Source organism: Plectropomus leopardus, chromosome 3, assembly GCF_008729295.1.
Source record: "Plectropomus leopardus isolate mb chromosome 3, YSFRI_Pleo_2.0, whole genome shotgun sequence".
In the NCBI taxonomy this organism is placed as follows: Eukaryota; Metazoa; Chordata; class Actinopteri; order Perciformes; family Serranidae; genus Plectropomus; species Plectropomus leopardus.
Window position 1 is genome coordinate 37,088,330 of NC_056465.1, and position 22,184 is coordinate 37,110,513.

The following is a 22,184-nucleotide window of genomic DNA, read 5'->3' on the forward strand; positions in this document are numbered from 1 at the left end:
CTGGATTAGTGTGTCACAGAGGGAACACATAATAACTGACCTTCCTCATATGCAACACAGTATAATGAGTCGGCAGACACCATGTGACCGTGTGTGATTTCACCTTATCTCCGCGTGTTAAAGAGTGAAACACCAACAGGGCGGTGCAGAAACGCTGATTCATGAGTCCAGCCCAGTCCACAGAATAAATGTTGGCATTGCATGTTTCTGCAAACCACAGAAATGTGACATTTATTATTTATTGGATGTGTTGACACTTGTGTCTTTACATTTCTATGATGCTGTGGTTTATGTTTAGTTAAGTTTAAACACAAAAACCACTTCGTTATGGTTCTGAAATTTCATGTTTGGTGCTAAAAGAGCCCAGTTTTGGTGGTACAATCAGGACTGGAGAAACCAGTTGATGCTGCTGTGGTAAAACTTCTGTGGTATGAGCCCAGCACAAAATGCATCAATGTCACTGCCAAAAACAACTTTTCATGGCACTATTCCAGCATGAAACGCAGCAAAGTCTTGGTAAAAAAATAAAAAATAAAAAAACTGATTTTTGTGGGACCATCCCAACACTAAACACAGTGATTTTTTTCCATCTCAATCTATTTTTCAATTAGAACAAAGGACAGAAATAATTAGGATGAAACAAAAGCATGAGTGGTATGTAAAATAGAAGCAAAACAAATCTAAGACAAGACTAAGACAAGACAAATACTACAAATGTGTAGTAAATGTGTCAGAAATCACACACGGATGTAAGACTAGATACATATTAACCCTTTGAAAGCTGGAGTGACATCACTTTTCTTGTGCTGCTTTCAGATTCATTTAACAAGTATTTAAACATTTGAAACATGAGCAAATTGGTGATATAATTTTATTAAAAACATGGGGAAATTGGCAATAAGCAACTTGATAAGGTATGTTCCACACATTGCAAGAAATTATAGATTAATTATCAGAGAAATCAAAGCAATTGGCTCAGGTTTCAAAGGGTTAACAATGTGTAGAGTACTGAAAAAGAGAATTAGAGTTGAGATTTGGTGATTTTTGTTGTGCTTGCACAAGTTTGATAAATCCAGGTGTGGGATGATTAGTGTGTGTGTGTGTGTGTGTGTGTGTGTGTGTGTGTGTGTGTGTGTGTGTGTGTGTGTGTGTGTGTGTTGGGAAGGGGGCGGGGCTTGTATCGGCCCTCTTATCTCCGCCTTTGGACTTCACAATAAGTGCCCTTAGAAGGAAAGCCTGTCAGGCTGTAAACTGGGAAGCATTTTTTCACTTCTTGAGTGGCTGCAAACCTGCAGTTCAGAAAACCCAAATCCATTCCTCTGCTCAGTGACAATGCAGGAGAAACCCTGACTGCAGGGGCGTTTCAGCCTGTTAAATCTCGGGTAAGTGTCATTTAATTGTCCTTTAAGCGACTGTGAGCGCAGAAACTTTACGCAGAAGATATCCTCGTCCTAAATGTCCCTGCTCTTCAGCCTGGGGTTTGTATAACCTGCAGCTTCACCTCACAGCTTCATCAAACTAATCCGCGTGTTTGTTCCTGCAGAATAATCTCCATAAGTCTTCATACCATCAAGGGGCGGAGGGCGCGCGCCGTGGCCGCAGTGAGAGGCGCTGCAGGCGGGGAGCTGAGCAGCGCAGCCGGCGGCGGATGACCGGACGGGGGCATGGAGATGTTGCGCCGCTCCTCTGTGTTTGCGGCTGAAGTGTTTGACCGCTCGCCCACCGACAAGGAGCTGGTGTCCCAGGCCAAAGCACTGTGCAGGGACTACATCCACTCCAGGCTGAACCGTGCCGGGATAGGCTGGTCTAAGCCAGAGCACGGGCTGGCTGCATCAGGCGGGGCTCTGGGAGAGATTTCGTCGGTGCTGCTGTGGCTCGGTGAGTTCTTGTGGGTGGTCTGCTGTCTCTGTGGTAGACCATCACAGATACAGAGTGACCCATGATATCCACAGTACTGAATACATGGAGTCAGTGGGAGGTGCAAGAAGTATTCAGTTCCTTAACTTAAGTAGAAGTATTAATACCACATTGAAAACAAGTAAAAGTTTCGCAATGATAATGTTTCTTAAGTGAAAGCCTTTGCACAAAGGCGATGACATAAGCCTGAGAAATAACACACAAAAAACTGAGAGCCAAAACAATGACAAAAAGATAATAAAACAACAACAGAGAGACACAAATTGACCACAAAGCAACCAAAAAGTGTAAAAAAAACAAAAAAAAGGCACAAAATTAACCAGTAAAACACATGACTATCTCACAGACTTAAAACAAAGACACAAAACAACCAAAATGAGACACAAAATGACTACAGAGTGACAAAAAATGACCAAAAATAGGGCACAAAATGACCTCAATGAGTCATAAAATTAACTCAGAGAGAAACAAAACAACCACAGGGACACACAAATCACTCCAAAGCAGTGAAAAAGGCCCAAAATAGATACATTTTTTCAAAGAGACACAAAATTACTTCAAAGAGACTACAATATCTACAGACATACAAAATAACCACAAGAAGACACAAAATGACCACAAAGTGACAAAAAAAGACAAAAAATGATGCAAAATTTTGTGAAAGAGACACAAAACTGCCTTAAAGAGACCACAGCAACTACAGGAAGACCACAAAGAGTTACAAAGTGACCATGAAGTGACACAAAAATGATCACAAAAGATACAAAATTTTGTCAAAGGGACAATTACCTCAAAATTACCTCAAACAAACCACAACTCCAAAATACTAAACAACCACAGGGAAACACAAAATTACCATAAAGCCACAAAAAAGACCAAAAACAGTTACAAAATTTTGTCAAAGAGACACAAAATTACATCAAAGACCACAACTATAAATATACCAAATAACCACAAGGAGACAGAAAATGACCACAAAGCAACAAAATTGACCACAAAGACACAAAATTGTCCTAGAAAGACCACAGTGACTACCAAAATACAAAACAACCACAAAGAGACTCCAAATGACCACAAAGAGACTCCAAATGACCACATGCTCATAGGCAACACTCTACATAGAAACGTTGATTTGATACCCACGAAACAAATATCTGTGGTTCGCAGAAACATTTTCCTCTGGACTGCTCATTGTTCAGGAATATGTTGTGGGATCACTTTTCATTTTCCCTGGAACACCTTGAAATGATTACTGGGAATCCCCTGAAAGATGAGGGACACGGTTTCATTTAAGTCGTTTTTGGATGTTCGCCCAGTGTGAAAAGCGGCAGACTGCAGGTTCGCTTTCTCGTCTGAGGTTTCACGTCACCGTGTGCGGTTATCACCCCACCTCCAGGTTAGCTGGTTGAGCAATTCAGTGGAAACTCAGATCCAGAAAGGTAAAACAGGGGCATGTTTGGGAACACTTCCCTGCAGGGAGTTCAAAAACCAGCCAAAACAGAGTTGGTAAACCTGCGATCCAGAATCAACTGAAGAGATTAGATCAATTACTTTTGGACTTTGTTTTCCTTAAAAGTCGACTTGATATGAAGTCACTTCAGGTTACAGCAGAACATCTACTGCTCATACATCAAGCTAAATGTTCCAGTAAAGTCAGTTTTTAAAGGAAAAGTTCAACATTTTGGAAAATATTACTTTTTTGCTGAGATTTGAGCCACTTTCTCAAATGAAAACATGCAAAACGCTTTTTTAAAACCTGAAATAAAAACCCTGAAACGATTAGAAAAAACCTGAAAATTATTAGAAAAAAAACCCTGAAAATTATTTAAAAAACACCCAGAATTTAAAATGACAAAAATATATAAAAAAACACCACAAAAAACTCACTTAAAAATAATTAATCTCATCCTGTCAGCCTGTAGTAGCAAAACCACTGATGGTTTTGAATCAAAGAAAGGAAGAATTTTATTTTTAAATGAAGTCAAATATTAGTTTTTAAAGAGGAATGCTGTGTTATTGCTTTATACAGAAGTGCTTGCTTTAATTGTGTGTTCATGCAAAGGTCCAAGGCACTACAAATGTCTTATCACCTGTACAGTCAGGAAAACCCTGGACATTTCATGGGATTTGCCAATAGCAATTTCCAGGCCTGGAAAAGTTGTATAAAACTAAATATATCCTGAAAGTTCAGAAAAAGTCACAGAATTTTGTTTCTCAAACATACATAATAATAGAAATAAGAAATTTGAAAATCTAATGATAATTTCTGTTTTTGCAGTTTCTGGTTATGATAAAACAAATTAGGAAAATATTTTCCTCAAAAATTAAAAAAAAGAGAAAAAAATGTTAATGAAAAAAAAAGTCTAAAACTTGTCACAGAGAGCATGCCTACCAAACCTGCGGGATGGCGTGTTTTCTATAAAATAAAATAAAATAAAATAAAATAAATAAAAAAGTTGACATGCCTCCTCCTTTTTGCACCACCCCTTCTCTCTCATACATAATAAGCAACAAATTATTTTAAATTATTTTTAAATAATTTATATATACATTTTGAATAATTTATTGATAGCGTTTTAAGGAATGTCGATGGTTGTTACAGAGAATGTAGTCTTAAATTCCTGGAAATTTTCGGGTATATCATGTATGAACTCTGCTTTTCTCTCGTGTGTTTCGACCAGGTGATGAGTTGGAATACCTTCGACCCAACGTTTACCGCAACGTGGCGCGACAGCTCAACATCACAGTGGCGTCGGAGAGCATTGTGTCCGATGCTTTCCTGGCCGTGGCTGCAGACATTTTCTCCACAGGTAGGTCCTCACCTGTGCGGTAAATCAGGCCGTGTGTGCAGCAGGCGTGCATTATGGGAACTAACTGTATTTCTTTGTTATCAGGTACACAGAAAAAAAAGGAAGTTTACACAGCATTTGTTTTTTTAGGGAAGTTCTTCATTTTCTTGTCATTGGGAAGAGGAACTTCATAGTTTTAGGCAAATACCATAAAGATATTAAATATTTTTGAAGAACTTCTGTTACTCATAACAGTTTTACGTTATTTATAAACTAATTCCAGCGTACTTCTTCACGTAAACACGTCCCCTGCAGGACTCTTCAGTTAGTCAGAGAGGTTTTGTTGCCGTCATTATCCTCTTACAGGAAAGGGACCGTCGGGAAGACTTTGAGTCCATATTAGGTTAACGTGTTGCTGGAGCGAGTGATTGTTACAGACAGTTTGGACCCCACCCAGGGAGCTCAGTCACGGGCCTCGGCTGGTTTTCACCCCGGGGACTGCAGCTAAACAATCTGCAGCAGAGGTAATGATGAAGAGTCATCTGCAAACTGAGCAGAGCCGGGTCAGTGTGAAGTTAGAAAATCACTGAGCCGGACCAGTCGCAGCCCTGCATGTTTCCAGGATTTTAGGATGTTTCTCAATTTTTAGCACATTTCTCAGATTTTAGGACATTAGGGTCTTAGCTAGGGGGGTGTGGGGGATTCTCCACTGGCACTTGTTTTTATAAACAAGTGTTATTTTGATGCTCTTTTATGCACTCTGGCATCCTATGTATACTGAAAGTACAAAAACAATTCCCAGTGTGAATCACTTTATTTTTATTGTTAGTTAAGAAGTGGTTGGGGGGCCACCCGGCACCGTGTCGGGGGCCAAATTTGGCCCACGGCCTGTAAGTTGATTATCACTGCCTTAACCCAAACACGCTCTTATGATCGTTGATATGGTTTTATTCATGTGGAGAAATAAATTGTGTCTGTTTCGGTTTTCAGGGTCAGTGATCGCAGTATAAATGTGGACACACAGTAAAGTTGACAGTCTAGACATGTCACTGTGAGAGGAGGAAGTCGTGTGCAGCAGCAGATTATGACCACAGACTTATCTCATGTGTTTGAGCTCAGTCATAAATGTCCAGAAGACACAGACAGCCAAAGCATCTTCTCACAGAGTGCATGTTACGCCATCCAGCAGCGCAGGATGCCCTTTATTTAAAGCAACCCCAACCATTTTCTAATTCACAGTGAAATTAAAGTGATTCACACTGGGAATTGTTTTTGTACTTTTAGTATCCATAAGGTGCAGGAGTGCATAAAACAGCATCAAAAGGAGGATCCCCCACAAATTTTCTAAAATGTGCGAAATGTCCTAAAATCCTAGCAAAGACCTAAAATCTTTGATAAGTCCTCAAATCCTCGAAACATGTATGTATATGCCCCCCAAGCAAAGTAAGGAGAGCATCCCTGATCTACAATGCCAGCTAAGCGAGCTTTTGCTTTTTGATTTTTAATTATGAGAGTTGTTTCAAGTTATACAGTACAGTTGCATGATGGGAAATGTTGTGTAGGGTCAACATTATTGGAGCGTAATGTAGCTGCCAGACTTCTCCAATCTTTTATTTCTGTAGCAGTTCTCAAATGTTTTAATTTCGGCTCTTTTGGACCATTCTGTAACAAAATGTTGTTGTTTAAAGGTAGATCTTTACATGTTCTCTCAACGTAGCACAAGTTAGACAGCAGTGTTACAAGCTTCACTATCATCTCTGCAAATTCCCGTTATAAGATTCTGGAAATGAATCGGACGACAGTAACAGAAGATAGATGAAGCTGAGGCTCAGTTTATATGTGTTGGACATGTAAACACTGCAGAAATAGTCTGACTGTAAATGGTGCGTCGGCAGAACGTTTTACTCAACATGTGAACCCAGTTTGAAAAACGATCTGCCTGCCTGCCGCCCGCGCCTGTTGTTTGGGTTCTCTGTGGGACGGATGGCCGGATGTGGAGGCCTGACGTCTGGCTGCTGCTGAGGGTTTATCATGTGTTCATTAGTTTTTTTAAAAAGCTGCTGACATATGTCAAAAAAAACAAAAACTACAAATCCTCAGAGAGTTTCTCACATGATGGTGAAGATTCATCCAGGTTTTTGGTAATTCAAGGTGCTGAATTGTAGGCAACTGAAATCGTTTGAGCTTCTTTAATACGCTTTTCCTCTCATCCAAGAGGTCGTCTCTGAAGCCGCTCAGATAAAAGAGGAAACGTCTTAAAGAAGCTCAAGCTAGTCCAGTTGCCAACGATTTAGCACCCAGAAACAGAGCTACTCCCTGTGCTCTAAGCCCGGTCTACACGGTGTGATTTTGGGCTGTCCCAGACAAAAGATGACCATCGAAAAAAGAAACGTGCAATATCTTTGGGCGTGACTCTATAACGGTGGTCTTATGTTGCACAGTGAAAGAAGTTGTTTTATTTGTAAGTCCTTTCAGTTGATATTCTCGATCCACTTTTGGCAGACATTTTGGTCCTCTGCATGGCGAGTGCAGACAGTACGGTCTTGGATGAGGACACTCTTCATGAAATAAGGGCGTGTGTATTTCACATTCATTTTTTTTTCTCCAAAGTTAAAGTTCGCCACGACTGTTGGAGCAGCCGGAAGCTGCACAGGTTCTTCCCAAACATCGTTTTTCAAAGTAACATCACACAGAAAGTAAACGTCAAAGTAAAAAAAGTGCACACTTCTCAGTACAGGTTGCATTCAAACGCACATGCGAGGGAGGGAGAGGCCAAGACATGTGGCGACATGTTTACTTCTGATACTGTCCCAGATTTGTGTATAAATAACTTGAGGTTTATATAGTCCAATAGCTCTCCAAAAATCTATTTGTGATGGTGAATGACTATGTTGTGGCAGCCTGCCACAAATAAATGAATGTGTGGGAAACCCTGAGCAGGTTTTTTTTTTGATGACATCAGTGGCTGCGTCATATTCAAAAGGCTGGAAGGAGGATGGAAAAAGCAAATCTTCAGAAAAACAAAGAGCATGCAGTGGCCTTGTTAACAGTTAGTTCATACTCGTTTTGAGGCAAAATCAAATATCTGTATCGACAGGACAGAAGCTTGCAGGCTTCTCCTGCTGTTTACTCCGCTGTGCATTGTGCAACACCCTGCGCTGATGACACATGCTTGATTATTGTTCCATACAAAACTGGCAAAAACTGCTTCAAGAGCTAATTTTGTGTGGTTGTAAAGTTACCAGCTGCAGTATAATGTTTAAAATTATAATGCTGACTATGTTGTAAAAAATAAAAATAAAGACAAAAAAAGGGAGTGGATTCATTCATAAATGGACTATATAGTATCCAGAACTAATTTAACATCCTAAATCAACCAAAAAAAAACAGACAAGGTTCGGCTGTGCAGGACAAACCACAAAAATTAGGGTGACAGATGCTGATTGACGGCTGATCGTCGGCTCGGTGTGTCGGCACTGACGAGAACCTTCAAATCATCAAAGACTTTATTTGCTAAATCTGTTTTTGCATCAAACATCAGGACCTAAATGACATTTATTTTGTCTCACATCTCATGTGTCTCCTGCCAGGTGTGACGTGGGGGAAGGTGGTGTCTTTGTACGCTGTGGCAGGAGCCTTGGCAGTGGACTGCGTTCGCCACGGCCATCCAGCTATGGTCCATACCATTGTCGACTGCATGGGGGAGTTTGTCCGCAAGAGCCTGACGTCCTGGTTAAAAAGGAGAGGGGGCTGGGTAAGGGATTCTTCTTTGGCTTGTTGCTTGTTAAACTCACAGGTCTCTAGATACATAATTTAACGCAAATGTCTATTAAGATATAAAGATGAATTTCTGATGTTTTATATCCAAAAGGTCAACTTCACTGTGACGTCGTAATGTTCTGAAAAAACACTTTCCTGTCCGTCACTCAGTGTCATATCTCAGGAACATTTGGTCAGATACTGAATTGGTGCCACTAATCTTAAAAATGTGCTGATTGTGTAGATCTTCTGTGTGTGAAGTATCCATGTTTGCACAGACATTCATGGAAAACTGTAATAGAAACTTGACTGAGGCTTTCTATTCCGATCCAATTTAATGTAACTTTTTATTTTTGGGGGTTAAAAAATGAACCGTGAGACATAAACAAGAGCCACAATTTCAGACAGGAGTTAATGTGAAATGCCTGTCTGATAAAATCCTGCAGAAACAGTAAATTGCATGAGACGGACTCGGCCTGGCAGTGTCTTTGCCCCGTCCTGCTCTACTGGAACAAATGCGTCCATGTATTCAGAGACATGGCAGCCGAGTCAGTGTTGTTTTGAAGAGAAGTGGAGTGTGACAAAACGAAGAGCGACGCATTGTATAACTGACCTCATGAGCACAAACGAGGGAGCTGTGGCCGTCTAAACTCAAACTGTAATATTTCTGCGCCGGGACATGATGTCAGCGCGTAGGAAACCTAAATAACTTTCAGTGATATGAAGGATCTGAAGAGAGGGAGAAGTGTTTAGTGTCAGGACTGACACTGAACTGAGCTCTCTGCGGAGTCTCACTGTCTGTGAGCGCTCTCCAGTTATAGAGGGAGATTTGTGAAACGAGCATTGCTGAGATTACAGAGTGGCCTTTGGCTAAGAGAGAGCATATTTGTGGGTGAGTTGCACATCTAGTCAAGGCACAGTCTGAGAGTATTACAAAATTAAGAGCACATGTGGGATATATAAGGTCTTTTAGGCACACTGCAAACATCAGGACACATCCACACTAACATGTGGAAACAGAAAAAATAAGAGAACTCAAGTTTGGATGCCCTAAACAGTCTGACCCATCTAAAATCTGCTGTGATGAGGTGTACTCAGTGCTGAATCCCACTGATCATAAGTCACCTGTTAGGTAACGCCCAACCCCAGAATACAGACGAGTCGCTATCAGAGCAACATTTCTGTCTTGTTAATCACTTTTTGAAATATTCTAATAATTTGAGAAACTGGATTTCAGATTCTAACTAGGTATAAAACATAAACAAGGGCTTGAAATATTTAGATTTATGTGTAATGAATATACAATATATGAAAGTTAAAGTTGTATGCCCCTCCCATAATCCAAAATAAAAAATATAAATACCTTTTCAGTGCTTTAAGAATTATTTGACATGCTTCCTCCTTGTTGCACCACCCCCTCCTCTCTCATAAATAATGAACAGTCCCTTATGATGATAAAGATCTGTTAATATGTCCATACTTGTATTTGATTACATGTACTGCTTGATTCTGATGATTAATTCCAGCTCCCGTCAATAAGTTTTTATTCATAGCAGTTGTTAAGTATTATGTTTCTACTCTGTACTATTACTATCAACTGATAATATTTTTAACATCACAATTCATTATTAAAGTTAAAAATAACATGTTTTTCAGGGTATATAAGGTGGCAGAGTGCATAAAAAAAGCATCAAAATAGAGTTTGTTCATCACAAAAGAGGTTCGGGCTAAGCCCCCAGCATCCTTAAATCCCAGAGACGCCCCTGGCTGAGATATTTGTAACTGTCAGCTGTGTGTCCTCTCTGCTGTTGCAGATGGATGTCACAAAGTGTGTGGTGAACACTGATCCCAGCTTCCGCTCTCACTGGCTGGTGTCTGCCGTCTGTGCCTTTGGACACTATGTGAAGGCCACCGTGTTGTACCTCCTCAGGGAGAAGTGAGAGACAGAGTCACACACTGGATGCTGAGCAGACTGACCCGCACCATCCACCTCCACCACATCTTCACTAAAGCATCCACTGCTTTGGATTATGTTTACACTTGTTTGCACTGAGCCTTCACGGACGGACACCAGTCCCTTCACAGAAACTGACTTTCCGTGCTTCTTCTGCTTCCTATGCTAGATTGTGTATTTATTGTTCAAGTTTTATGGCACACTTTATGTGAATGTAAATAATCACCTCATGTTAATGTTTTTAGCTTTTAATTTTTCCACAATCAGCAGAACTGCTCATTTTGCAGCATGTTCAGGGAGGTTTGGCGCCCCCTAGTGGTCAAAAATTGTAACTATTATAGAGTATGTAGTATTTCTTAACCCTTAAACACCTGGACCATCATCAGTGTTCTTGTACTGCCTTCAGACGCCTTTTGCAAGCATTAAATCGTCTGAAACCTGACGTATTGGTTTCTTTTAAAGGAAAAACTTGGGAAAAGGCAATGAGCAACTTAACATAAGGTGCTTGACAAACTGCAAGAAATTAGGAAAAGATGAGATGAGACAAGTAAATGATCTGAAAATCTGTTTGTTTGTTTGTTGTTTTTAAAGGAGAGATAAAATTATCATAAGTTTATAAAAAAGACACATAACACGTTTTTTGTTTCTTTTTATTATATTATTGTTTTTCAACCTTTTTGTGCTAATTTTCAGGTCTTTTTTTAATATATATTTTTTAACAAATGTCATACTACTTTGGAGTAATTACTCGTCAAGCTGCTTATTACCTCACCCAATGTTTTTTTTTTTAAAAAAAAAACCCAAAACAAACCAAAACAACATATGCTCAGGTTGTAAAGCGTGAACCTGGACTCTATTTTCCCATGTTTTATGACTAATAGAGACAACGATTTTTGAAATTAATTGAATATTGAGAGAGAGCGCGCTGCAGCTGGCACGCAGAACAGGCCGCAATGTGACCACTGCTGAAGAGATGGTAATCCCATCAAATGTGTCCTAAGAGGTCATCCTGTAATTTGATTTAAATTCCGACTTATTCTACTAATTGGTAAATTGAAATGAGTGGTATTAATTTTTAAAATAGGGGGCACAAAATCTTGAACTGAAGCATCCTGAAGCAAAACAGGCTGTATTTATTCAGTAATCTGTTTGTTTTTAGATGTTTAGGGGAGAGTGTTCAGGGTTTTTTTCCTCGTCAGAAGAAAAGGTAAATACTTATCACACCGCTTTTTTATTATTATTTTTTTACAATAAGTCATCCCCCTTCACACCCCAATAATTTTAATACCGTCCCTAATAAATCTGATGAATTGAGCCTATGATTACTACATATTAATATTTCAGCGCCCTGCATTTAATGCAACTTTTTCTTTATTTTTTGTTCACTGTGAGTGTTTGATGTTGCTGTGTACTGTAATGTCAGTAATGCAGATTTCAGTAGGTTTTCTAAGAGCACTTTGATAACATTTCATTTCATCAGTAGAATTTATTCTGTGAATAATTTCACTTTTATACGGCATGTAGCACTAGGACTCAGAGAAAATAAACAAGTGTTTGTGAGTCGTCTGCAGTTGTAAATATTCACAAGAATAAATGGTTCTTAAATCAATCCATCGAATCAGCAGCTTTAATGTTGATTAATAATTGATAAAGAGTTTTCTTTGCAGCTGTTTTCCACGAGGTCCATTGGAGGGATCTCTCACTTTTTTTGCTTTGAATTTCTTTTAAAAATGCCGGTGTCTTCAAATGTCTGCTCCGCTCCCCGCTGGTGTCTCCGCTGGCGTCCGCTCCGCTTTCATTCTCCGCCAGTGTCTCTGAATGTCCATTACAGTCCCAGCCAGTGTCTCCACTTGTGTCCGCTCCGGTCTCAGTCTCCGCCGGTGTCCACTCCGGTCTCATTGTGTCAATTTACTCAGGTTGCAATTACTTCAATTATTTTAATAAATGAATTACAGACATTAAAGTGTGGAAATATTTTCCAGCTCATATTGCAATTAAGTGCTTCTGACTAAACTGCCTGTCCATTATTTTATTTTATTTCTTCAGACATAAGATGAATAGTAGAGGAGCTTTATCAGAGGCAGACATGACATCTCTTTTCATCCTTGGACTCCATTGATATAATGCAAGAACAGACTAGAGAACTGAGTTAGAGATATCTTTAATTAGAATCGCAAACCAAATCGCATTATTAAATATAATTCCCCGAACTTTCCAGGACTTTTTTTGAAAATAATTGTCTTATGCTACTTATGTCTTGCCGCTGACGTTTCTTACCACGTTGCTCTTTGCCTTTTACCCGTGTTGTTGAAGAAAATCAAACCAATTTGCTCAGGTTTCAAGGAATGAACACATTTGATGTGCATATAATAAAATTGTTTAATGCGTTGAAACCTGCGCACATTTACTTGATTTATTTCAGAAACAGGGAAGGAAAAAAAGTCGCGTGCAACTTAAGATATGGCCCAAAAACAAGTGAGAAATGAGTATAAAAAAGTTACACGAAAAAATAAAATAAAATTTAAAAATAAATAAGAAAATGACCTCAAGAAAGAAAGTTCATATCTATGTGTGTGTGTGTGTGTGTGTGTGTGTGTGTGCCTGTAATTAATTTAGTATTGTTTACACAGTATTTGTTTATACATGAAAGGGTTAATCTGTAACGTGAACTGTTTTCAACGGGACACATACGTCATCCACTCCTGATTGGTCAAGGCAGCGTGAGCCCGCCTCTCAGATCTGATTGAATGTCGCTAGAAAAGTCCCGCCTCCGTCCAGATTCCACAGCAGTGCTGCGCTCTGATTGGTCCGCTGGGTCGGAGTCCAGAAAACAACAAACAAGATAGGGTGAAGACCGTCGGGATGGATGCAGGTAAGCGAAATTTAACAGGAAAATAACATTTCTTTATCTTCCGTAACAAGATATCATTATCACTAAATAACCACAGCAGCGCCGTGTCACACCTGGCGACAAACCCCCGCTCTGTCACGACTGTTTCACGAGCTCCCGGCAGACACAGACTGCTTTGTAGCGTCGGTGACGTTAGCTGCTAAAATGATGACTAAAGCTAACTGCTAACCACCGTTAGCCTGCTGACTGTGGCGGTTCGCCCGCTCTGACAGCTCGCCGCACCGCCGTCAAACTTCCTGTACGGCCTCCAGATGTCGTCTGAGTCAACGTTAAGTTTCACTCTGAATGATATGCCTCCCGTCCTCGGTTTCACTCTCTATGCTAACGTTACGTTACGCCCAAGACGAGCGTCTCAGTCGATGCGCTGTCACCATCACACCAGGCTACTGTTAGCACCGGGATGCTATCAGCTGAAACCAGTGATACTCAACTTACGGCCCGCGGGCCACACATCGGGCCCCTTATAGGGTGCCAGGTGGACCCCAAAACCTTTTCTAATTCCCAATAAGTGATTGACACTGTGAATTATTTTTGTCCCTTTAGTATCCATACGGTGCCAGAGTGCATAAAACAGCATCAGAATAGAGCTTGTTTATCAAAAAAGTGCCCGTGGAGGATCCCCACATCCCCGACTGAGATCCAAGCCAAGACCCTAATGTCCTAAAATCCTAAAAAAGTTCCTTAAATCCTAGATATGTCATATAATCCAAGAAACATGCAAAATTCTAGTAAGGTCCTTGAAGCTAAGAAACGTCATTAAACCGAGTAATGTCCTACAACCCAACTCTAGAAATGTCCTGAAACCGGAAAGAAACAAGAAACATCTTGAAATCAGAGGAATGTCCTAGAAATCCGTCATAACAGTCATAAAATCTGAGAAACGTCTTGAAATCCAATAAATGTCCTCAAAGTGCAGAAAAACCTTAAAATCATAGACACAGCCTAAAATCTTAGCAACGTCTAAAATCAGAGATTTTGATCAACATGCTCTGTGTGAATGCTTTTTAATCCACTCTGGCACCTTATGGATACTAAAAGTACATAAACATGTCACAGTGTGAATCACTTTATTTTATTGTGAATTAGAAAAACGGTTGGGGGGGGGGGGGGGCATCCTATCTGGGGCCAGATTTGGCCCTCAGGCTGTAAGTTGAGTATCACTGCACTTTGATATACATTTGGCAGGAACTTGAAACCTAATAACTTTATTTACCACGGGGAGATTCCTCCCTCACTTGCTCCCTTTCATATAAAATGGGACCCAGGTTAGTCCACAGAAACAAATACTAAATGTCTTCTATATTTTATAAAAAAATATGCATATCGATCACCCTTCCTGGAAGTAATTTGTATTAAGCAGTGAATGGGTACCTCATGTTTACTCCCAGACAAACAGCCTCACTTCAGTCAGCTGCAGTAAATGTTCAGTGGTCAACAGTACAACCAGCAGCAGCGCCTCTGTGATTCCCCAAACATACAGTGAACTGCGTTCTCTTCTTTTGCAGCAACCTTGACGTACGACACACTTCGCTTTGGAGAGTTTGAAGATTTTCCTGAGACCTCGGAGCCCGTGTGGATCTTGGGGAAAGAATACAGCGCACTCACAGGTGGGATTGTGGGTCAGAACGTGTGTGTGAGACAGAGAGGAATGAGTATTTGTATTTAAAGGGCTTACATTAGGTAGCATGTATACACTTTTAAGTGTGGATTTATTATAATATGTTGATTCTTTGTCTTCACGCAGAGAAAGATGAGATTTTATCAGATGTCACGTCACGACTGTGGTTCACATACAGAAAAAACTTCCCACCAATTGGTGAGTAAAGGAATGTTTGAGCTGAGCACCGAAACTGCGCTTTGAGTTAGATTTGAATCATCTTTTTTACATGTTATTACAAAAATTCAGGTGGGACAGGACCAACATCAGATACAGGATGGGGATGTATGTTGCGGTGCGGCCAGATGATCCTTGGCGAGGCCTTGGTGTGTAGACATGTAGGCAGAGGTGAGGCAACTTTAAAAACGATAGCTGCTTTGATAGAGTGTCTGTGTGTGTGTACATAAACACCATAACGCTTCAGTTAACAGCCCAGGCCATTATTTGCTTAAATCATTGAGCTCTATAGGCTTACATCTGGGACAGGCGTCTGTAAGGGACAGGCTTTTATTTCCTTTCACACAAAACTGTTACCCAGCAAAGACGGGAAATACAACCAAATTTTTTATTTAAACCTCTTTTTTTGTCTCCCTTGTTTAATCTGCCGGTATTTCTGTCTTCTTTGGTGCTCATGATTTCCGTAAAATTAACTGAATGATTGAATAGCTGAAAATTTTACCAAGCTGATGATGTGTGTAGCATGTCCATATTGACAAAAATCTATGTATGTATGTATCTATGTATGTGCAGTCTAAGCAGCTAACTAACGTTATCTCCAGCAGGTAGCCAAAGAACTAATATAAAAATGAACTGCATGGTCACCATGGTAACCAGACCGAGCCTCCCATTGAAACAAGCTTTTATTCCTCAAAATGTGTCGTTACACAGGGCTAGTAAAAGAGACTGGACCTTTATGATTTATGATTTATTATTTAGAAAATAGAGAAATAATTATGCAAACAAGCAGACAGACAAAAAAAGAAATATTTACAGACAATGAAAAAAAGCAAAAGAACTAGTTAAACACATGATGACTTGGTTTACTTATTTGAAAAAGTATATATATATATATATATATACAGTATATATGTGTGTGTGTGTGTATATATGTGCAGATGAAACCAGATTGTTATCAGTGTGTGGCACTCGCAGCTCCTCTCCAGTATTCACACGACAGCAAACAGAGCGTGTTTGAAACAGGCTTGATAACTGTCTCGTTGTTCTCAGACTGGAGATGGGCCCGAGGCCAGAAACAAAGAGAAGAGTACATCAGTATTCTCAACGCCTTCATCGACAAAAAAGACAGCTATTATTCCATCCATCAGATTGGTAAGTAGGGAGTGTCAGACCTTTCCAGTGTCATCAAGGACTCGCTCAGGCAGTCCTCAGAGTTTGCCTCACATCGTTTCTTTGTTGTTCTAAATGCTGCAGCCCAAATGGGAGTTGGAGAGGGGAAGCCTATCGGCCAGTGGTATGGACCAAACACAGTCGCCCAGGTTTTAAAGTAAGTACTGCAGAGAAGCTACAAGTTACCAACACACTGGAGTTTCAGGCAGCCGCTCTTACAAATACACCAACCCTTTGAACACCGCAATAGAAATGGTCTTCCAGTACCTGCATTGGTATTTTTACTTCTTGTGATGTCATTTCTTGGAGTATTTTCAAATGTCTCACATATCTACAACCTGCACGACCGAAGCTAAAAGGTTATGTAAGTCAATAAACCATAATAAATATAAATTCAAATAATGACAAAAATACAAATATCAGACATGTTTTTTATTGGATCTTACAAAACAAAAACAAGAAACATATTGATAAAAAAGATTTTTAAATGTAGAAACATAACATATTTTGTAACGGTGCATTCCCATTATACAGGTGTGTCTCAAAAAATGTGAATATTGTGGAGAAAGTTTAAGAATTTCCATCAGGTATTAAAAGTTATATAAAAGTGAAATTTAAATATATTCTAAACTCGTTACGTAAAACAAAAACAAAAAAAGGCTTAAAATATCTTCGATTTCTGTGTAATGAATATATAATGCATGAACGTTTAACTTTTTGAATTGAATTACGAAGAAAATTAAACTTTTTCACCATAACCACATTTTTTGAGATGCATCTGTAGTTTAGTTTCTATCTTTCTTTTCCAGTCTCTTGATTGTGTTTATCCATCCCACTGTCAGCTGCAGGTTCACAGTGATTTAAAGATGTCTCTCCAAATCTCGTTGTGTTTTCAGGAAGCTGGCAGTGTTTGATACGTGGAGCAGATTAGTCGTACATGTGGCGATGGATAACACTGTGGTCATCGAGGAGATCAGTAAGTGCATTTTTTTGTCCTGTTGACGGTCATTACAGTATTTTGGTGATTTTCAATGTGAAAATAAACAAAGCAGAAATAAAAAAAGGGCAGAAAGCCTCCGTTAGATGGATTGCTGTTTTAATTAGACTAAAACAAAAAGTAGCTGAGTGGCCAGTGTCAGTATTTTACCGTCTTGCTGCTTTTCTGGCTCGAGTCTTGTGTGTGATCTGCAGTAATTCTAATCCAGTGCAGTTTTTCTGAATAGTGGCTACAAACAGCATATTTTTCTTTTGTTTTTCCAACATAAATGATGGTAATATTTCAGTAACTTTGTGTTTATTCGTTGTGATCATTTTCTTCACTGCAGAGCGCCTCTGTATGCCCTGGCTGGACGTTGCAGGAGCCTGTGGGGGAGCGGAGGGAGTGGGGGAGCTCAATGGCTGCCTGGAGGGGGCGTGTGCCCTGGCGGAGGAGGAGACGGCCCTCTGGAAACCTCTAGTCCTGCTCATCCCGCTCAGGCTGGGCCTGACTGACATCAACGAGGCCTACATCGAAACCCTCAAGGTGAAGGAAGTATTACTCTCTGAGTCTAACAAGTTTTCTGTGGGATATAATGACCGCTGTATGCTGTAATATGGGGGTTGTCACTGGAAACTTGATTTACAAAATGAGACAACTGAATTGCTTGTTTGATATCTTCATGAGTTTGATATAACAAACACACCTTTGTACTCACATAAACACAATCAGCCAGAACAATAAAACTGCTCACATGTAGGGCTGCGCGGTTTTTGCTGAAATGTCAATCAGGATTTTTCTCCTTAAGAGTTGAGATCAGGATTCTCTCACAAGATTCCTATTTTTTCAACAAAAACAGTTATTGTGCTTTTACTGTGCGGTCACACTGAACGTAAAAAAACAACAAAATGAAATAAAAACGCCAGAATGTTTGGTTTTGCTTCACACACGCAAGCTACTCACGAGAGAAATCGGCAAACGTTAGGCCGGTTAAGTGTTTAAATATAAAAGGCTGCTGTTAATGGCTGCTGTAATAACAGAAAAATGTTTTGTCAACTTACCAGATAATCCGACCTCCTCACTAACTTTCCTCCAAGGGAGTTTCTTTTTATTTCTGTTTTTGTAAAAAAAAAAAAAAAAAGAGGTTGTATCAAAGAGCTCGGGGTAGCAACACACAGCAACGATAAGTTTCTCCTCCATCTTGTCGTTGATCAACCGACGGTACGTGCTACGTCATACGTCACCAGAGTTCAGATTGGTCAACTCTCATGAAATTGCTCTTTTCGCTTCATTTGCGCCACATCCATCATGCTACCCGGCGCCAATTCGTGTCTTTCCTTTGCATTGACTTTGAACGTAACACACTGCACGAAACGCTCGCGTCATGTCTGGTGTGAACACACAGTTAGATGCTTGAGTGAAGAAACTCGCTGTTCAGACAGAAACACACCACAGTAACAGAAGACATATCAAAGGGCTGGATTTCAACCAAGAAGTATCTTGTAACAAAAAAATAACCTCAAGTCTTTCTCATTTCTTAGTTTAGAACATCAAAGTTATAAGTTATATATAAGTCATGAATATTAAAAAACAGAATGTAAAATTACAGCTTTTAAGTTAAAAAAACCCACACTGACCATTTTATGTCATGCTGGTCTGGAGTTCGGGGGGGTTTACGTATGTGGCCCACACCGCTGTGACTTGTGTGATGGAGGGTCTGTGTTACACCTCACAAGGTTCACTGACAAATGAATTGTTTTATACTAAACAGGTTTCCTCAACAAATACAACATGCTAATGTTATTAGCATAAGCCTATGGCATTTCATGTTGTATAAATTAGCCTAGCAGAGAATTAAAGTGATAGCTGTGCATTCTTGAAGTGAGGCTGTCTTTGATACTCATGTATAGTCACTGTGTTACATACAGGAGCTGGCGGTCGGCGCCCTTGGTTTGCAGAAACAGACAGAGCATGCACCCCGCGTGGGTTGATTAAAAAAACATATTTTAGCCACTTTATAAAAGGCCTGCCTAATATTTTAAAGCCATATCGCCCAGCCCTACTGACAGCAGGTAACGCAGCTGCAGCTGGGGTGAGATAAACCCTCTTGTCTCTTTTCACAGCAATGCTTCATGCTGCCTCAGTCCCTGGGTGTTATTGGGGGAAAACCCAACAGTGCCCATTACTTCATTGGTTATGTCGGTATGTCTGGTCTCTGTGTTTGTGAAATAAAACACTCAGCTGGTCACTGCACACTCATGTTCACCATTTTTAATTCTACCAACACAGAGAGTAATAATTATAAACATGCGTCTTTTTTTTTTCTTTAGGAGAGGAACTCATCTATTTAGACCCGCACACCACTCAGCCCGCAGTGGATCCATGTGAAGACGGCCAGGTCCCCGATGAGACGTACCACTGTCAGCACCCGCCCTGCCGCATGCACATCTGTGAGCTGGATCCATCCATCGCAGCGGTAGGAATGCTGGAGAGGGTTTTATGGCAGAGAGCAAACTGAGCCCATTGTTGGCTGTGAATGTGAGCAGGCTGAACACTTTGTACTGTAACTCAGATGTTCAGCAGCTTATTGTTTTTGGTCTCTGCCAGGGTTTCTTCTGCAGAACAGAGGACGAGTTTGATGACTGGTGTATGCGCATAAGAAGGGTACGTTTCCGTGAACACTGCTCTTTTGTTGCTCCCTCGACTCGTCTGTAGCAGTTAAAGGGATAGTTTGGATTTTCTTTGAAGTGGGGTTGTATGAGGTAATTATCAGGGATGTGCTGGACTATTAGAGAGGCTTTTTTTTTTGAATTGCCGAAACAAAACAAAAATGCCAAAAGTAAAATAATCATCTAATTGTTTTCTTCACAAATCACTGCCCACCCCCCAAAATCACCAATGTTTTGTTCAAAAATAACCAGGGAAATTTTTTTTAAAAAATTGCCCAAATGGTTTTCTTCAAAAATTGCTAAACATTTTAAAGGAAAAAGGCCACAAATATTTAAAATGGGTGGTTTAAAAAAAAAAAAAAAAAAAAAGGAAGCTAAAAATAAAAAACATAACTCCCTTCCCAGTGCTAAAAAAAAAATCATTTGACACACCTCCACATTTTGCACCTCCCGATCAACCTCTCATAGATAACGGACAGTACCTACATTATATCTAAATATTCAGTTGTAATCCTGTTCTGAAATAATTATTTTAAAATAATATATATTTCAAACAGCTATTATATAGTAATGAAAAATAACGGATAAGTAGTATCGATGGTAGCTTCAGAGAATGAAAATTCTTAAATTTGCCTCAAAATCATGGAAGAATGATGGAAACTTAATGGTAAAAATGATGAACTCTGGTCATGAAATGATTGATGGTCCTTCTCTTCTAGCTGTCCTGTAACAGAGGCGGCCTGCCCATGTTTGAGCTGGTTGACAGTCAGCCCTCTCACATGGTCAGCGTGGACGCCCTTAACCTCACCCCTGGTAAAGGAGCTGCACATTTTTCTGCAGAATATACTTTTAAAAAATCCATTAATGAAATTTAATGTTTTTCTTTCTCGTGTTGACGCTCACTTCGCAGATTTCTCGGACTCGGATAGGTTGGAGCGGTTCTTCGACTCAGAAGACGAAGAGTTTGAGATCCTTTCCCTGTGAGGAACATAACGAACAATGATTTGCCGACAGTTGGCGAGAGATTCTGCGTCTTTTCTCTGCGTCAGAAGGGAAGCCTGAGGGGATGAACATGAACTGGAGACCTCTTGAGCCGGTCCAGCTCCAATGGCGTAGTCAGTGTGTCACACAGCGTTCTTCTCAACAGCCTCCGAATGCTCTCTGTATCCAACATCGAGACTGCCTGGTGGAAGCCGTAGCAGGAGCTCAGGATAAATTCTGTATGCACATCTTCACACATACACACACACACACACACACACACTCTGTGTTTCCATTTGAGTCTTAACACTTTAAATGTTTATTCTGAAGTGATATGGTGCCTTTCCCTGACTCCATAAGTAAAAATGCCATAACAGTTTTATGTTGTATAGAAACACGAAGGATCATGATGCCCATGGCTTCCGCGGTTTGTCACTAATAACTCGAGTCTGTAACAGCCTGTAATGAAACCAAATCAAGTCAGATCTGCAGACAAGTTGCATTAATTGCTCATGCAAAGTATCCTTGCCAAGTCTGAAACATATACACTAGTTCATTTGAAGATTATTTATTTAATCACAGTATATAGACAGGTGAAAGAACAATACACATGTAAGAGGATTAAAAACAAATAAAGTCAGAATCTGATATTTGACGATGATACATCTCTTATATTTGAAGTTAAGCCAAGGAATTTCTTCTCTGCATTTAAATAAAATGCTTATAAACCTTTGAGACTTGAGCAATGTTCTGTCAAAAACACGGGAAAAAGAAGATAAGCAACAAAAAAGGAAACAAATCAAAATAAGAAAATTACCCAAAAATTAGTTTAAAAAAAGACAATGAAAAAAATGCTTAATTGTTTTCTTCAAAAATCTCCCCAAAAAATAAAAAAATCTAATAATTGTAAACATTTTTAAACAGAAAAACAGTATGTTTCCATCAAAATTGCCAAAAATATTAAAGAAAAAAACGACAATTTTTTAAAATTCTAATTCTGTTCTGAATACTTTTTTTTTATATTTATATTTACAAAAGCTGTCATATAGTAATGAAAATTAACCAGTAGGGAGAATCGATGTGGTCGTTTCAGGGAAGGAAAATGTGAAAAGGGAAAAGACAATCAAAGCAATCAAAACTTGGGAAAGACTTAAGAAAATAACTTCAGAAAAATTAGAATAATTTTGTAACAAGTATAAATATATTTTTCATAACATTTTAATT

General features: G+C 39.6%; 2 protein-coding genes across 2 annotated transcripts; both read left to right on the forward strand.

Moving 5' to 3' along the window:
• Positions 1 to 1,203: 1,203 nt before the first annotated feature.
• On the forward strand, positions 1,204 to 10,934 carry boka (BCL2 family apoptosis regulator BOK a). The gene is made up of 5 exons (XM_042516764.1): positions 1,204 to 1,382; positions 1,544 to 1,878; positions 4,599 to 4,727; positions 8,297 to 8,460; positions 10,280 to 10,934. The coding sequence occupies exons 2-5, from the start codon at positions 1,665 to 1,667 to the stop codon at positions 10,403 to 10,405; spliced, it is 633 nt and encodes a 210-aa protein (XP_042372698.1). The 5' UTR covers positions 1,204 to 1,382; positions 1,544 to 1,664; the 3' UTR covers positions 10,406 to 10,934.
• Positions 10,935 to 13,218: 2,284 nt separating this feature from the next.
• On the forward strand, positions 13,219 to 21,693 carry atg4b (autophagy related 4B, cysteine peptidase). Its single transcript, XM_042483953.1, has 13 exons — positions 13,219 to 13,291; positions 14,836 to 14,937; positions 15,075 to 15,146; positions 15,237 to 15,335; positions 16,215 to 16,316; positions 16,419 to 16,491; positions 17,231 to 17,310; positions 17,660 to 17,856; positions 19,434 to 19,512; positions 19,641 to 19,786; positions 19,918 to 19,974; positions 20,699 to 20,792; positions 20,890 to 21,693. The coding sequence occupies exons 1-13, from the start codon at positions 13,282 to 13,284 to the stop codon at positions 20,961 to 20,963; spliced, it is 1,185 nt and encodes a 394-aa protein (XP_042339887.1). The 5' UTR covers positions 13,219 to 13,281; the 3' UTR covers positions 20,964 to 21,693.
• The last annotated feature ends 491 nt before the right edge of the window (positions 21,694 to 22,184 follow it).

Excerpts from the sequence above, each read along its gene's own strand:
- boka (XM_042516764.1), top strand. The coding sequence starts at position 1,665 with ATGGAGATGTTGCGCCGCTCCTCTGTGTTTGCGGCTGAAGTGTTTGAC. Across the intron at positions 1,879-4,598 it reads GTCGGTGCTGCTGTGGCTCG|GTGATGAGTTGGAATACCTT; the intron begins GTGAGTTCTTGT and ends TGTTTCGACCAG. Across the intron at positions 4,728-8,296 it reads TGCAGACATTTTCTCCACAG|GTGTGACGTGGGGGAAGGTG; the intron begins GTAGGTCCTCAC and ends GTCTCCTGCCAG.
- atg4b (XM_042483953.1), top strand. Across the intron at positions 15,336-16,214 it reads GTGTAGACATGTAGGCAGAG|ACTGGAGATGGGCCCGAGGC; the intron begins GTGAGGCAACTT and ends CGTTGTTCTCAG. Across the intron at positions 17,857-19,433 it reads CCTACATCGAAACCCTCAAG|CAATGCTTCATGCTGCCTCA; the intron begins GTGAAGGAAGTA and ends CTCTTTTCACAG.